This window comes from Haliotis rufescens, unplaced genomic scaffold (genome assembly GCF_023055435.1).
Source record: "Haliotis rufescens isolate VD_foot unplaced genomic scaffold, xgHalRufe1.0.p SCAF_50, whole genome shotgun sequence".
NCBI classification, from domain to species: Eukaryota; Metazoa; Mollusca; class Gastropoda; order Lepetellida; family Haliotidae; genus Haliotis; species Haliotis rufescens.
Genome location: NW_025964224.1, coordinates 3,173,778 through 3,192,353, shown reverse-complemented (window position 1 = coordinate 3,192,353; position 18,576 = coordinate 3,173,778). Strand labels below are relative to the sequence as shown.

Sequence of the window (18,576 nt, the reverse complement as noted above, 5' to 3'; positions counted from 1 at the left end):
GGTAGCAATTTTGTATTCTTTCCATCCCTCTGTTGTGTCCTTTAACCTCAACTTCTGTGAACAAGCAACCTGAAACTCTAGAAGGATGCCAAGCACCATGATAGTGTTAAAAATAGTTAAGGCTCTTTTCACAGGTAGCATATGAGGTCAAATGGAATAAATTTTGATATGATGTGTAGCAACAAAGTGATACATTTAAGTACCTACAAATGTTCTCTGAAAGCATAGGTCTTGGATGTGACTTTATACTGTTTTTCTAAAACTATAAACAGGAAGGTGGTAGGCTGGTATTCCTTGATAAGATATTTGTAAGGCAAACCAGGAGCATGCAGAGCCTTGTATTTGTGCACCAGGACAGCCAGGCAGTTCATTCACAGTATAGCTATTCCCCTGACAGCTTCTCCCAGTATGACTACACATCCAGGACAGCCAGGCAGTTCATTCACAGTATAGCTATTCCCCTGACAACTACTCCCAGTATGACTACACATCCAGGACAGCCAGGCAGTTCATTCACAGTATAGCTATTCCCATGACAACTACTCCCAGTATGACTACACATCCAGGACAGCCAGGCAGTTCATTCACAGTAAAGCTATTCCCCTGACAACTACTCCCAGTATGACTACACATCCAGGACAGCCAGGCAGTTCATTCACAGTATAGCTATTCCCCTGACAGCTACTCCCAGTATGACTACACATCCAGGACAGCCAGGCAGTTCATTCACAGTATAGCTATTCCCCTGACAACTACTCCCAGTATGACTACACATCCAGGACAGCCAGGCAGTTCATTCACAGTATAGCTATTCCCCTGACAGCTTCTCCCAGTATGACTACACATCCAGGACAGCAAGGCAGTTCATTCACAGTATAGCTATTCCCCTGACAACTACTCCCAGTATGACTACACATCCAGGACAGCCAGGCAGTTCATTCACAGTATAGCTATTCCCCTGACAACTACTCCCAGTATGACTACACATCCAGGACAGCCAGGCAGTTCATTCACAGTATAGCTATTCCCCTGACAGCTTCTCCCAGTATGACTACACATCCAGGACAGCCAGGCAGTTCATTCACAGTATAGCTATTCCCCTGACAACTACTCCCAGTATGACTACACATCCAGGACAGCAAGGCAGTTCATTCACAGTATAGCTATTCCCCTGACAACTACTCCCAGTATGACTACACATCCAGGACAGCCAGGCAGTTCATTCACAGTATAGCTATTCCACTGACAGCTTCTCCCAGTATGACTACACATCTAGGACAGCGAGGCAGTTCATTCACAGTATAGCTATTCCCCTGACAACTACTCCCAGTATGACTTCACATCCAGGAGAGCCAGGCAGTTCATTCACAGTATAGCTATTCCCATGACAACTACTCCCAGTATGACTACACATGATTATGGACACCCGTTAATTATAGTAATGCTACAATGGAATGACCTGAGATAGCAAAATGGTACATATGAAATAAGAAATTTCACAATAAGTAGTTTGACTCCTATTTGAATTTCCTCCTGAATCTGTTGTGATTGTGATTGGCTTAACAATTGTATTTACTGGTTTCAGGATTAGAACTGATAGAGAAACCGGTTATGGGCCGGAAACGCCACATTTGACGGCAGATAGCCCTGCAAATGCTATCACTGGATTGTCTGGTCCAGACTCGATTATCTACAGACCACCGTCATATAGCTGGGATATTGCTGAATGCGCGTTAAACAACAAACAAACAAACAAACCAACCAACCATCACACTCCACACACCACACAACACAACACCCCACCACACACCATCACACTCCACAACACCACACACCATCACACCATCACACTTCACACACAACACCACACAACACCATCACACTCCACACACATCACACATAATGGCCTTGCACTATATACTGCAGACGACAACACAACAGACAACTCTACATAACAAACCGCACACAACACACATATACCTTACACTAAACACAACACACACAATCAACCATTAGACGATAAAATGACCTATCCCCTTAATGACATTGCTTGAAGCTAATAATAACAACAAAGGCGGGTGTTTTTTTTAACAATTTAATATCATTTCGATTAAAAGCACTGAAGTTCAACATGCTTAGTTCAACGGTTTCTTTTCAAAGGCCTGGTTGGTGTGGCCAGGTGAGGAGACAGGTACACGCCCACTGGAAGCTGACTGTCGCGTGATCAGGCCAAGGCAGATCATACAGTTCAATATGCACAGCGCGATTCTGAAAACATACAAGTAATGACATAAAAATGCCTAGAGATATGATCCTGATGCAAAATATACACACGAGACTTAGTATTTGTTTTAGTGATGGCCAAGACTGTTGTGTCATGGTTTTACTCACATGACACAGAACAGAAGTGATCATGTCAGTTTCACTCACAGAATACAGAACAGAGGTGATCATGTCGGTTTCACTCACAGAATACAGAACAGAGGTGATCATGTCGGTTTCACTCACAGAATACAGAACAGCAGAATGGTGATGGTCATGAGGTTGTAAGGCTTGGGTGAAGGTCGTGGTCCTGGAGTGGGCGTGGCAGGGGAGGGCGGCGTGAGAGGCGTCACTGTGGTTCCTGAGCTTACGTTCCTTTGGGAAGGGCTTGTAGACGTAGCTGTGGGGGAGGCTGTCGTTAATGTAGTTGTTGGAGCTGATGACATACAGGCATATCTGCTTCTGAGGCTCAGATGCTAGGAAAAAAATCATTACATATTTCAGTATCAACTTGTACACGTTAAGGCATTGCGGATATATGCATGTACTTCCACAAGATATTTGAGAAAAAGAGAGTGTCTGATACATCCTTAAGTTGACCAGCTAGATAGATAACGTCACGATGGACCAGCTAGATAGATGACGTCACGATGGACCAGCTAGATAGATGACGTCACGATGGTCCACCTAGGTAGATAAAGTCACGAGGGGGCCAGCTAGGTAGATAACGTCACGAGGGGGCCAGCTAGAGAGGTGACGTTACGATGGCCCAGCTAGATAGAAGACGTCACGATGGACCAGCTAGGTAGAAAACGTCACAATGGGCCAGCTAGAGAGGTGACATTACGATGGACCAGCTAGATAGATGACGTCACGATGGACCAGCTAGGTAGATAACGTCACGATGGTCCAGCTAGAGAGGTGACGTTACGATGGGCCAGCTAGATAGATAATGTTACGATGGGCCAGCTAGATAGATGACGTAACGATGGACAAGCTAGGTAGATAACGTCACGATGGGCCAGCTAGAGAGGTGACGTTACGATGGGCCAGCTAGATAGATGACATCACCATGGACCAGCTAGGTAGATAACGTCACGATGGTCCAGCTAGAGAGGTGACGTTACGATGGGCCAGCTAGATAGATAATGTTACGATGGACCAGCTAGAGAGGTGACGTCACGATGGACCAGCTAGGTAGATAATGTCACGATGGACCAGCTAGAGAGGTGACGTTACGATGGACCAGCAAGATAGATGACGTCACGATGGCCCAGCTAGGTAGATGACGTCACGATGGATCAGTTAGATAGATGACTTCATGGCCGTTCACGTATAGATGACGTCACGACTTACATATATGGTTATCGGTTCCTCTCTGTCAAACTCCAACTCCCCAGGCTCGTCAGGGCTGCAAATCAGATGAATGTACGTCTGCCTGGGGGTGGAAAGAGGAATTATATTGTCACTGGTCACGTGTACATCGCTGTTCAAACAAAGCAGTGATGAAGTATAAATTACGCTGTCTTTTGTAATAGTCCACACAACGACGTGGGAATATCACACGTGCATTCACACATTATACCCGTCCCGGGAAGCGAATCCGAATTTTCGTCGTGACGGGCAGCTTTAACCAATAGGCCACCCTCACGCCCTTTCTTCCTGGGGTGAATAATCGCCTCAGAATCTTTTGAGTTTTGTGTCGCCTCGTCTAGGAACAGTAACAAATATATTTTAAATTTGAATAGGGGTGAGATTTAATTCTCTGATGTGATAACAAAAGCAAATTCCAATATTCTCCTCAGGTGATGATGATGCTGATGCCGACGACGATTTTAATTTCATTATCATCCTTGTTATTGTTATATATCATCACCATCATCGTATTCATTATTATTAATGTCACCACCAATGGACATCCATGTTCTTCGAAAAAAACATATAGCAAATAAATGTACTTTTTCAGTCGTAACCATGAATATATTATTATATCCCTGAGGATTATGATTATTTATACTGTTTGATAGCTACCACATAAAAACATAAAAATCAGTTTTGATGAAGTGTGATATAATTCCTCTAAAGTGACCCACACATCCATCATCCATCCACTCACTCACACATACCGAGTGGAGTGATCTCGGGGGTCGGTCCCCACATAAAACAGGACGTTCTGCCCCGTGTTGATGTCATGCTGCAAGACACCGTCTTCTTGTGCCATTAATACGTAGAAGTCAACAGACACGATGTATTGACAGACCTGAAACACAGAACATCGTGACACGTCCACACAACACGGCGACCATCACACACGTCTCTCTTGTATAATAAAAGAGTTATATCACAGCCATACAAAGGTGGTTGCTGATAATAGAGTTATATCACAGACATAGAAAGGTGGTTGCTGATAATAGAGTTATATGACAGCCATACAAAGGTGGTTGCTGATAATAGAGTTATATCACAGCCATACAAAGGTGGTTGCTGATAATAGAGTTATATCACAGCCATACAAAGGTGGTTGCTGATAATAGAGTTATATGACAGCCATACAAAGGTGGTTGCTGATAATAGAGTTATATCACAGACATACAAAGGTGGTTGCTGAGAATAAAGTTATATCATAGACTTACAAAGGCGGTGGGTGATAATAGAGTTCTATCACAGCCATACAATGGTGGTTGGTGATAATAGAGTTATTTCAATGCGTGTCAGCTTGATGTCGGAGGTTGATACAGATCTTAAACGTGTATCACTTTAATTCTGTGCTGGTGTGAGGGTGTGTGTGTTTCTGTCCGTGAGTGGGTTTTTAACGACGCACTCACCTATATGACGGCGGTCTATGGTTAATAGAGTTTAGACCAAACCAACCAGACAATCCAATTATTGACACCATGAGCATCGAAATGGGCTATTCAGATACTATGACATGCAGCAACCAAGTCCGCGACCTTGGCAATCCGATCCCCTTTATCGCCTCTTACGACAAGCTTGGGTTGCGAAAGAAATATTCCCAGTATCATTTTAATCAAATACACTTTCAAGAGTTAGGCGTCGAACATCGGAATCCATGTTGTGAACCCGGGTTAGAACTGGTCCTCTGTAACTTATGCTTCACTAGACTAACATTTAGTCTCTGAAATCTTATATTACACAATATCCTTCTTGACTCTAAAAATATATTAAAATTCTGTGGAATGGAGCTAGCTTGAGCTGGCTAGACTTGCTTTTTGATGCATTTCTAGATTATTTGTTTCATAAAATAAATATATTCCACGGTCATGGTGCAGGACTAATGCTTCACGTACAAGGCGACTTAATGCACAGGTTGATGTCATCGTACCCTGACGGGGTGGGACACCAATCACAGGTTTATCTGGTCCAGACTAAAATTTTCCAGGCTCTATATGACCGGAATATTGCTGTGGTCGGCGCAACAAACAACGTCTTAAAAGGACCCTAGATGTGTACAGATACTCCTTCACCACAACACTTCACATTGGTGGTGTAGTTCCTCTTGCATATGTTACACCCGAGAAACCCTACTTTAATTAGCGATAGAAACAGTACTTTAAGAGAATATATAATCTTACCGATGCATTTTCACAGACGATGTCTTTGGTGAATGGGTGGCAGGGGCTCCACAGATATTCGTAATTAGTGTGGGAATCTAGGACACTGAACCTGAAACACAAAGTTCTTCCATTCGAATGTCACGTGTTAGGTAATAAAGTATATGTAACCTGATTAGAAAGTAACTGAAGAAATGATTTTAGAAGAAAAAGCATCATGAAAATTCCGAAATTCCGAATTGTTTTTTTTATTTTGCACATGTGTGATGTAGGATGAGGTTATTTCACACATATATATATATATATATATATATATATAGCGACGTGGGAATATCACACATGCATGCACGTGCGTGTGTGGCTGCTTGTACTGGGCCGGGCTTCTGCCAGTTGTTACAGTCCTAATCCACTGAGATACCATGCTGCAGTTTAACATGGATATCCCACCCCGACGCTTTATACTGACTCCGAGCCGGCCACTGTTGTGGTACCAAATATGGCTACAAAGGACGTGTTGTTATCGACTAGTGTTGATATATCTTATATCGATAGACACGAGAGTGAGATTTTATTTATTATCCAAAATGATTCCGAAGCAATTAATATTTTCATGACCATGTCTATTTTGAAACTTTTAAGGTCTAACTATCCGATGAAAAGATGCAATGTCTTGCGAAATTGCAATCTAAATATTATATATACGTGTGATCATAAATTCAAACGCAAAGTTAAACGAAATGTTAACAGACACCTCACTCACTCACTCACTCACTCACTCATAGAATAACGTCCCGCTACTAGTACAGGCATGACGTCGCAAGTATTCTGAAAATGTAAAACTCTCTCCGTAAGTGTTTCGTTTCTACAATATTTCAGTATATGTACTAAATGTCCACCTGGCTGTTCGACTGCCACCAGCCAGCGGAGACAGGTCAATGACTCCGTCACGTGTCGCGTACACACACGCTGGTGGTCCTGCTGTCGACGTATGGCGCGTGGTCGGAGAGGAGGTCGTGGTGGGAGAGGAGGTCGTGGTGGGAGAGGATGTCGTGGTCGGAGAGGCGGTCGTGGTGGGAGAGGTAGTCGTGGTGGGAGAGGTAGTCGTGGTGGGAGAGGTAGTCGTGGTGGGAGAGGAGGTCGTGGTGGGAGAGGAGGTCGTGGTTGGAGAGGAGGTGGTAGGGGACGTCACGGTCGTCCCCGAGGTTACGTTTCTTTGGGAAGTGCTTGTTGACGCAGTTGTGGAGGCTGTCGTTGATGTAGTCGTTGGAGCTGATGACATGCAGGCATATTTGCTTGTCAGGTTCAGATGCTGGAAACAGAATTGATTAATATACTTTAGTTTCGAATAATACACGTTACAGCATTGTTAGGAAGCCTAAACTGGAGGTTTGTAAAGAATCCCCGAATGTTCGGTGCTTACCATTAACATCAGCTGTAGCAATAGTATTAACACGGTATCAGTAGCACCAGTATATGCAGTAGTTGCAGCAGTAGCTTCAGCAGCAATAGTAGCAGAAGAAGCAGTAGTAACATCAGTAGCAGCAGTACCAGTAGCATTATAAGTAACTGTAACAGTAACTGCAGTAGTAACATCGGTAGCAGCAGTACCAGTAGCATTATAAGTAACTGTAACAGTAACTGCAGTAGCAACATCGGTAGCAGCAGTACCAGTAGCATTATAAGTAACTGTAACAGTAACAGCAGTAGTAACATCGGTAGCAACAGTACCAGTAGCATTATAAGTAACTGTAACAGTAACTGCAGTAGTAACATCGGTAGCAGCAGTACCAGTAGCATTATAAGTAACTGTAACAGTAACAGCAGTAGTAACATCGGTAGCAGCAGTACCAGTAGCATTATAAGTAACTGTAACAGTAACTGCAGTAGCAACATCGGTAGCAGCAGTACCAGTAGCATTATCAGTAACTGTAACAGTAACTGCAGTAGCAACATCGGTAGTAGCAGTAGCAATCACAGCAGGTGTAGTCGGTGACGTCACGACTTACATATGTGTCCATCGGTTCCTCTCTGTCAAACTCCAACTCCCCGGGCTCGTCAGGGCTGCAAATCAGATGTATGTACGTCTGCCTGGGGGTGGAAAGAGGAATTAGATTGTCACTGGTCACTTGTACATAGCTGTTCAAACAAAGCAATGATGAAGTAGAAATTATGTTGTCTTTTGTAACATTCCACACAACGACGAGGGAATATCACACATGCATTCACACATTATACCCGTCCCGGGAACTGAATCCGAATTTTCGGCGTGACGGACAGCTTTAACCAATAGGCCACCCTCACGCCCCTTCTTCCTGGGGGGATAATCGTCTCAGAATCTTTTGATTTATGTGTCGAAAGAGCCTCGTGTAAGAACAGTGACAGATATATATTAAATTTGAAGAGGGATGAGGTTTTATCCTCTGATGTGATAACAAAAGCAAATTCCAATATTCTCCTCAGGTGATGTTGTTGCTGCTGATGATAATGCTGATGCCGACGACGATTTTAATTTCATTATCATCCTTATTATTGTTATTATCATCACCATCATCTTAACCATTAGTATTAATGTCACCACCAATGGACATCCATGTTCTTCGATAAACACATACAGGAAATAAATGTACTTTTTCAGTCGTAACCATAATTATATTATTATATCCCTGAAGATTATGATTATTTATACTGTTTGATAGCTACGATTACGTTTCGATTAAGTGTGATATAATTCCCCTAAAGTGACCCACACATCCGTCATCCATCCACTCACTCACACATACCGAGTGGAGTGATCTCGGGGGTCGGTCCCCACATAAAACAGGACGTTCTGCCCCGTGTTGATGTCATGCTGCAGGACACCGTCTTGTTGTGCCATTAATACGTAGAAGTCAATAGACACGATGTATTGACAGACCTGAAACACAGAACATCGTGACACGTCTACACAACATGGCGACCATCACACACGTCTCTCTTGTTATAACACGGACTTACAAAGGAAGTTGCTGATAATAGAGTTATCTTCGATTCCTCTTATATACTTGACAACCGAGAAACACTACTTTACTTAACGACAGAAACAGTACTTAAGGAGAATATATAATCTTACCGATGCATTTTCACAGACGGTGTCTTCGGTGAATGGGTGGCAGGGGCTCCACAGATATTGGTAATTAGTGTGGGAATCTAGGACACTGAACCTGAAACACAAAGTTCTTACATGTGTTCACGAGTCAAGTAATAAAGTATATGTAACCTCATAAGACAACTACAGTAACGATTTTGAAAGAAAAAGCATCATGGAAATTCCGACATTCTGAAAATCCAAATTGTTTTCTTCATTTGCTTAAATGTGATATGAGATGAGTTGAAATGGGGTATTACGTCGCGTTCAGTATCATTTCACACATATATATAGCGACGTGCATGCACGTGCGCGTGTGGCTGCTTGTTCTTGTCCGGACGTCTGCCATTTTTTATCGACCTAACCCACAGTGATACCATGCCGCAGTTTAACATGGATATCCCACCCGACACTTTATACTGCATCCGAACCGCCCGTGTTGTGATACCAAATATTGCTATAAAGAAAGTAAATGTGTTTTTCGTAATTCTATCAACCAGTGTTGATATATTTGATATTCAAAGACACTGGGGTAAGATTTTTTTTTTCCAATTTGATTCTGAAGGATGAACAATTTTGACAATCAATTTTGATATTTTGGTAACCATTTTTGTTTTAGACACCCCCGTAATGGTTAATGTGCATCACAAGAAAATGCGTTTTCACGACTGAAACTTTCAGGGCATAACTATCTCATGAATAGGTGCACTGTCTTTGAGAAATCAGAATATTGTCTTTACGTGTGATCATTATTTCAAAACGCAAAGCTAGAGTTCATACTTGTTTAGAAAATCGTCAGTCTGAATGGGTTTCCCTTATGACTCAGGTTAGATCAAAATATTTAATCTCAAACGAGTGGGCGAGTGAGTTTGGATTTACGCCGCTTATAGCAATATTCCAGCAATATCACGACGGGGGCACCGGAAATCGGCTTCACCCATGTCGGGAATCGAACCCGGGTCCTCGGTGTGACGAGCGAGCGCTTTAACCACTAGGCTACCCGACCACCCCTAATCTGAAACGAAGGCGCATGGCATTTGACCAATGGGCGATAAGGAAACAATTATCGCTGGATCTCACATAAGTAATATTTCCTGTATTGACAGTTTGGGGTATTCACACTATGGGCACAGGTCGAAGCGTGTTCCATGGGCAGACATGCCCAGTACGACTGCGATCCTTGAGCTGTCAGAACAATTACCAGTGCTCGTGGGTTTCACCCAAAATCTATGACGTCACGTTGGCAGTCTCGCCATCACTATAAATATACCTACCTGGCTGTTTCGTTGTCACTAGCCAGCGGAGACAGGTCAATAACCCCATCACTTGTCGTGTAAATACACGGGTCTTCAGTTAACGGTTTACAGCTCAAACACGTCAGTACTGAAATAAACAACACAACACACAGAACCGTGTAGGTGGCCATTGCGACTACAGAGACAGACTGTTGCGGTGTTATCACCTGTAGTTTGACCCGATACGATACGACAGATAAACGCATGTGTTTGATAAATCCTAATACAGAAACATAGTAACGAGCCGTGTGTATAGCCTATGGTTAGTGGTGTTGAATGTAGCTTCACCTCAGTATAACATCCCCGCCTTACCACGGATGTCCGTACAGCAACAACAGCTCAGGCAATTGACCAGTGGTTTACAGATCAACGATAGTGATACGATGACGTCACACATTGACACAGATATTGGATGAGGTAGGTGAATGTTACTTATTCAGCCGTGGGAGACCACCGGTTAAATAGCAATGCACATTTACAGAGATAATTTATGGATGTCAACTTCTTTATTATGAGTGAGTGAGTGAGGGTGGGTTTACGCCGCTTTTAGCAATATTCCAGCAATATAACGGCGGGGGAACACCAGAAATGGGCTTCACACATTGTACCCATGTCGGGAATCGAACCCGGGTCTTCGGCGTGACGAGCGAACGCTTTAACCACTAGGCTACCCGACCGCCCCCTCTTTATCATGAGGAACCAGAGACCATATATGTATATACTCCTTCACCAGGTGAATGAATGCTGGGTTTCAGAGAGCACATCTGTGTACCTGTAAAAACACCAAGAGTGAGAGACAACAAAGGTGGGACAAGGGCAGCCAACAGTCCATGCATTGGAAATCACCAATCAGCGCTAAATAACTGCTTTCGAAATACCGCATAACAGGGCTTGTTACAACCCTTAATATAAAACAATACTCTAATGTAATAAAAAAATACTTTAAGGGTAGCGGGTTACAACTCTTCATGTAAAAAAAGTTTTAGTGTATTTTTGGCTGACATTAAGGGTTGCCGGTTATGTATTGTTCCAACTCCTAATGCTGTATAGTGTCAACAGATACACCTATGTACACTGAAAGGCAAAAGAAACGTCACTTCTGAAAATACTGATAAAACTTAACAGACACTGGCAGTTACATGTTCTGTGGTCAATAAACTCATTTAACGTTCTACTGCTTCTTTTTGGTGCCTTAAAGTCCATTTCACAATTGAGTTTAAAATGGACTTATTTGCCCAAACGCAGCCTACAAAAGTGCAATGGGACTCAGTTGCGGAAAAGTCTTGTCAAAAACATGATGCACGTGCATATCGTGGATGGTATGGGTATAAAAGACACCCAAAACTGTTAAGCTGGCTTTCGTTATTTCGATTCATCAGCCATGCCAAGATTATCAGGAAATGAGAGACAACAAGCGATCGGAAGACTGCAAGCAGACCAGAGTGCACAGGTCGTTGCAAATGCATTCAATGTCAACGTCAGAGCGATATATCGTTTGCAACATCGCCACAAGACCACCGACGACCGACCGCGTAGTGGTCGTCCTAGAGTCACTACTTCCAGACATGATCGGTTCATGATACGCCGACATCTGCAGAACCGATTCCGAATGGCCACTGAAACAGCTCGGCAAACCATTGGCAACCACCAGCGTGCCATCAGTGATCGTACAGTCCGACGTCGCCTAACTGCCAACAACATCTCGTGCGCTGAAACAAGTGCAACAAGAATACTCTGTGATGTTATGTTGACAAATTGGGCATTGACTTTTGGTTGTGTGTCGCTAGTCTGCCTGTCCTTTGTATTCGTTCTTGGAGGTTCACCGGAAAGGAAACACGAGTACTGATGTAAAACAGAACAATGACGAACACGTTTTATCATGTAAACATTCAACTTCAGAATCTGGGAAGACTATTTTAGAATAAAGTAGCATTTTGTTGTGGATTACATACAGGGCATAGAGTTTGTCTGCTGCATAATGCCACACTCACCAATATTCCATCTATATGACAATGACCTGTAAATAAATAAGCCTAGATGGGACAATCCAGTGATTAATTTTGTGAACACTGAACACACACGCAATCAACCAAGGCACCCAGCCTGACCTCTCGATCCATGTGTTGCCTTACAACCTGCATCGGTTGCAGGGGACTTCTAACCCGGAATTATGACGGGGTGCGATTTGAGTAATTGTAAATACAAAAATATAATCAGTTCATAGGTATAAGATTGAAGCAAATCTTACCATATTTTACCGTGTGTCAAAAGGCAAACTACAAATCGCGAGGCTCTGTATCTACCCGTATTTATTATCATGTTCATGGTCTCTACAATAGTTAATAGAAATCATATAGTACACCGACAATCCACATAATGATCATATTCACGTACGAGGGAGGGCTGGTCAAAAAGCTCTAAGCCGAACGATCTTTCCACAATGGGCCATAAACAAAGTGAACTAGTCGATGTAGTACATTGTTTAAGCAGTTCAGTGTAAGTGTATTTGCATAGTAGTGACAGCAAGTTGAACGTGATAGAGGTCAAAATGAATACAGAAATGGAAAGTACCGAGTTCGTGAGTGAGTTCAAATTTAAAGTCACATCAGTAGTATTTCAGCGATATCGTGAAAATAGAATGTTATAAATAACAAATATAATTAGACTAGAAATGAACCTTTCACCAAAGGACAGAAGAATAACTAGATACCAGTATTTCACAGATATATATTAATAAAACAAAACTGAACTGCAAAAGAAACCTTACACATTTGAAAAATAATGTGATTTTAAATTAGTTGTACTGGGTCAAACCCAAAAAGGCACAAACACATAGCCCAAACGCATCGTTGTTGTACCTGTGATTTTTACCGGCATTGCGCACGTATTTTTGAGAAAATGCGAAAAATGTAAAATCACGTATTGTAATTGCTGATAGAAATGCACGTGCCACATGGGTATAAAAACTGCACAGAAGCAATGTGATCAAACATTCACAGAAAAAAACACCTCATTTGAAATGCCAAGACTAACATCAGAACAACGCGAGCGAGCAATGGGGATGGTGCAGATGGGGGCCACGCACACCCACGTTGCAAGAACATTTGGCTGTTCCCGTATTGCCGTTGGAAACTTTAGTTTAGTTTAGTTTGTTTGTTGTTTTACGCTGCACTATTCAAGCTATATGACGGCGGTCTGTAAATAATCTAGTCTGGACCAGACACTCTAGTAATTGACATCATTGATCCACGCAATTGGGATCGATCACATGCATCAACCAAGTCAGCGAGCCTGACCACCCGATCCCGTTAGTCGCCTCTTAGGACAGGGAGACCACGGGTCACTACGCCACAGGAAGACCGGTTTCTGCGAACGTTGCACCTCCGCAACCGCTTCCTCACACTGACGTCATCGGCAGTAGGTATCCGGACCTACTGACAGTTCAGAGGACAGATGTTGACCGCTGATCATCGACGCAGACGAATTAGATGGGCTAATACAGTGCGACGGTAGCAGCGTATGGACTGGCAACGCGTGGTCTTTACAGACGGAAGCAAGTTCTTTTCATTTAGAATTGATGGCAGACCGCGTGTCTACCGCTGCAGAGGTGAACGGACAGCTGCTTGCTGCGTTCAAGAAGTCGTTCCTTAGGGTGGAGGTGGAGTAATGGTGTGGGGTGGAATTTGTTGAGACCAGACGCCACTCGTCGTTATCAATGAAAACCTCAATGCGCAGCGCTATAGAGATGACATCCTCCGTCCAGTAGTGCTGCCCTACCCCCAGCAACAACCCAGAGGTGTATCAACACGACAACGCCTGGACCCACACAGCTCATATCGTAGTGGACTTTTTGCCAACAACAACGTCAACGTCTTACCGTGGCCGGCATATTCTCCTGACTTATCACGCATACAACACCTCTGGGACGTCTTTGACAGGCGGGTTAGAGTCCGTCGACACTCTCCCGCCAACAGACAAGAGTTGATACATGCTCAACATGATGTATGGACCCGCTTGCCACGTGACCTCATCAGACGTTTGACGTTTTCCGTCTGACTTTGTATGTATGGAGGCACGGGGCGGCCACATTCGGTACTAAAGTGACAAGTTGTGTGTCTGTGAAAACTTTCCGTGTTTTAATTAACTGCAGTGAAAATCTGAATTTTCAACCCCCACTGATTTTGTTTGTCTGGTGTACAATATTTGACTACACAATATGAAGTTTGAGTTGTTCAATACTTTATGAAATTGTTGGATTATTGGAAATACTGTACTTTTGATATTTTTAGTTTAATTAATACAGTCATTTCAATGTGGTGCAAGATTTCTTTTTTAGTGAGGCATGGTGAAATCCCCTTGTCCCCTTAATACCGAGCGCCAGACAGGGTAACAACAAGTACCATCTGTTTATGTTTTTTGGTATGACGCTGACGAGAATCGAACGGCGCGCGCCGGACCTTCCACTGTACATGTCCAGATGGACACTCTATCACTAGACCACGGAGGCGGTCTCAGTTTAGTAAATTACCATAAAAGGATATCGCTGAATATGACATGACATTATAAAAATGGGCTATTAGTCTCCAGCAACTAAAGTAAGGCCACCACACTGGGGACCATGGGGACTTACAGTACCTTTGCTACCTGCATGGGCCCCAGCAGGATTTACATCATCCCTTTAGTCACTGGTGATTATGGAAAAGGTTTAGCAAAGCAAACAAATATTAGACGATTAAAACACGGGTGCTCATGAAATACTTTGAATGATGATGACATTGAACATCGAACTGTTGGTTACAGGGGAGGCGGATGGACGTTCGCCCTCAGTCTTTGTGCTAAGTCCGATGCGTTTCAACACTGTATAGCTACCAGAGGTTAGCAGCCTGGGGTTTCGCCAAGGAATGGTATCCGCAGCAACAAAGAGTGTGTACAGTAACCGGTGTTGGGGGTTTGGAGGAAATTTAAAGTCATGAAATTATTATGTTTTACGTCAAAAATAAAGCTGACAGACAGATTAGAGCACGCCATCCGCCTCCCGTCAACAGAAAAGAATTGCAGTAGGCCCTGAGAGACGAGTAGCAACGGATTCCAGTCCACGTCATCAGAAGACTGACGTCATCGATGAGGCGGCGTATCACAGCATGCATTGAGGCAGCTGGACGTCATACACGCTATTGAAGGTAACTGTGTCGACAATGAACGTGTAGTGTGTCTGACAATTTTTTGGTGACATTTTAGACAACTTTTGTAAATGAAATTTCTTACCCCACCATCGTTTACCTTGAGCTTACACTACCTGTGACTACACAATTTCTTTCAAACTGTGGTTGATCAATCATTTTTTACCCCTTCCTAGATTTTATCATAATTCACAACAAAATCTCATCCTGTTATTTTTTTATCGATCATGGAACTCGACCTATACTTTCTTTTTCTGCCCAGTTTAATTACTGAGGACCATATGAACGCTATTTTCAGTGTCGACCAACTCGTGTTATTCCGGGACAAGCCGAATAGCGACTCGTGCCCCTCTCATGGCCATTTATAGACCGGGTTCCGTCTTAGCTCAAACGGGCATACCTAAAACAATTGTCAACTCGTTGCATAATGGTTCACATATATTTCCCCATACATTATATATATATATATATTCAGATGCAATTTAAAGCACATGTGGACATGCAGAGCAATACAGTATGACTGGACACATTTAACTGTCTTAGGTATATTTTCAGATCGAGACATGTAAAATGTAAAATCAAAAATTATTTCTGAGGGATTCTTTGACGAAGAACTTGAAATCATACGCGCATTCTGATTGGTGTGTAGTGCTTTCGCAGAAAACATTCATCGATAGGGGGACGAGTCTTCTTTCAGGTTACGGAAAGGGTCGAGTGGTGACGAATGGTGTCACGCGCTGGGAAGGAGCTTGATTGAAATGGTGAAAAGGAAGAGAGAACAAAATAACCCGCTAATCAGAAATATTTCGTTTTGTCAGCAGCAATAATATGCAACACAACTCCATAGAAAAAAAGTATATTTTGCCTTTGTTAAACTATATCGCCCACATGATGCCTATGTTGTACGTACGTTTGTCATGAAGCCAGCATTGTGCCGCCCTGTGAATTACCGATATTGTATTTAGCATAGAAATCAGGCGGCCCCTTTAGTTTTTAGACCTTAGCCGGAATGGCGTGACGTCATCGACAGTGTGATGTCACTGTGATTGTACAAATTGCCACATCAGCGGGGCAAACCTTGGCTCAGTCTGAGGTCACTAAGTGCAGCGAGATGTAAACAAACAGTGTGTTGTCTGTTTCACGATTAAATATAAGTTATTACTACATTTGAAACAGAGATTATATCACAAGATGCGATGTTTATACATACCGATCACATATCATCTACATTTACATTCAATAAACAATTTGCTCACTTCATCATGCGAAGTTCCAAATACAAATAATGGCAAAATGGCCCAAAATCTTTTAGAAAGTTTTATTTATCTTCAAAACAAAGAACATTCTTATCTTAAAACTTAAAAAGAAACCACCACGATGTGAATGGCACACCACCCCAATGTCATTGCTCGCCGCGGGACTCCAGGACATCCGCGAATCGATCAAGTCCGACGGATCTTGCTCTGTCGGCCGCTGTCTGCCCGCGCTGGTTCCTCTTGCCGATGTCCACCGCGTTCAGAGACAGCAGAAACTTCAACGTCCTCATGGATCTTCCCAAACAGGCGTAAAAAAGGATGTTGTTACCGTACCTGTCCATCAGTGACAAATCGGCTCCTATACTCACAAGGAGCTCCACCATCAAGCCCGCCACCACCTTCACCCCCCCCCCCCCCCCCCCCCCCAGCCCCACCCCCCCACCCCCCCCCCCAGCTGCTGCCGACATCACCGGTGTCCTGCTCGATTGTATTTGCCACCTACAGTTGATGTTGACGCCCAGAGACAGGAACAGCTCCACCTCCTTCAGGTTCCGCGTACAGCACGCAACATGGAGGCGGCGGCAGTTTTCTGGTGTTGGAGTCGCTGTAACACAACGTAAACACATCCAGACATATTTGTCATACATCTACATTGTTCACACCTCCAATTGTTGATACGTCACACGATATACGTCAACAGTTCCAATATGGCTGACAACAATATCACGATTAAGGGGAATGACGACAGTTGGTTCCTGTAATCAAGGATTATGAGTGAGTGAGTATGGTTTTACGCCACTTTTAGCAATATTCCAGCAATATCATGGCGGGGGACACCAGAAATGGGCTTCACACATTGTACCCATGTCGGGAATCGAACCCGGGTCTTCGGCGTGACGAGCGAATGCTCTAACCACTAGGCTACCCGACCGCCCCTCAAGAATTATGTATGTAATGTTTAAAATCTTTCTGTTACATCAAGCAGTTGTAGCATTATTCTCTGTATTGCATGAGGCTTTGGTGGACTGAGGTTAACAAGATGATGAAGTTAGTGCAGATGCTGTTTGGAATTATTTGGATAATAAGATATTACTTTGGTTTACCCCGCTCTCAACAATATTTAAGATATACGACGCAGACCAAACAATTCAGTGATTGACAACATGAGCATCGATCTGCGCAATTCGGATACGTGGATATGGTGACACGCACCCAGCACGTGAGACTCCCCACGGAATGAATTGAGAAGAGGAAACACGGCTATCCTGTCAATCTTTTCATGTGACATTCGAAAAAAATGCCAAAACTTATAACAACGTTGACGGAATGTGATGAAGTCTTGTTTGTTAGAGAAAAAATACGTAAAAAAGTAACCTTTGAAAAATACGATTGCTGTGTCGGAATGAATGACCCAACTTGATCAGATATGAGACAGCCGAAACCAGGAATGACAAGAGGACCGGTGTTACAGTTTAATATGGACAACAAGTTTAATGAACATCGTGTGTGATTTGAGACATGTGACTGATGGGAAACATGTGCATGTGGGATTTTAGGAGGACTTGTCAAACACAGCGTTCTTTTTTCTTCACACAACGTTGCAAAATGAGTTTGTTTTCATTCTGATGTCATCGTTGAAAGTATGAGTAGTCTTAATTATCGTGTCTTTCTTCCTTGTCAAGTTTAATCTTTTTCATTGAATTTTCATTTTCATTGGCAAAAGTCGATGTCATCATCGTTTACAAAGGCAAACCTGTCTGTACCAAGTCAGGTTTTTGGATTCGTGTGGTCAAACAATTCGTCAAACAGCAAGTCATCTAACACAGACGCCATATGGCCATATGCAGTTTTGACAACAAAAACATTTAATGTGGTCAGAGGTTGAAT

General features: G+C 43.1%; 1 protein-coding gene across 1 annotated transcript; it reads right to left on the bottom strand.

The window, feature by feature from the left end:
* Positions 1 to 2,095: 2,095 nt before the first annotated feature.
* On the bottom strand, positions 2,096 to 10,421 carry LOC124120961 (mucin-17-like). Its single transcript, XM_046483893.2, has 10 exons — positions 10,233 to 10,421; positions 8,944 to 9,034; positions 8,615 to 8,748; positions 7,841 to 7,922; positions 6,731 to 7,143; positions 5,856 to 5,946; positions 4,389 to 4,522; positions 3,619 to 3,700; positions 2,509 to 2,738; positions 2,096 to 2,268 (listed from the first exon to the last, which is right to left on the bottom strand). The coding sequence occupies exons 1-10, from the start codon at positions 10,382 to 10,384 to the stop codon at positions 2,136 to 2,138; spliced, it is 1,542 nt and encodes a 513-aa protein (XP_046339849.2). The 5' UTR covers positions 10,385 to 10,421; the 3' UTR covers positions 2,096 to 2,135.
* Between the last annotated feature and the right edge of the window lie 8,155 nt (positions 10,422 to 18,576).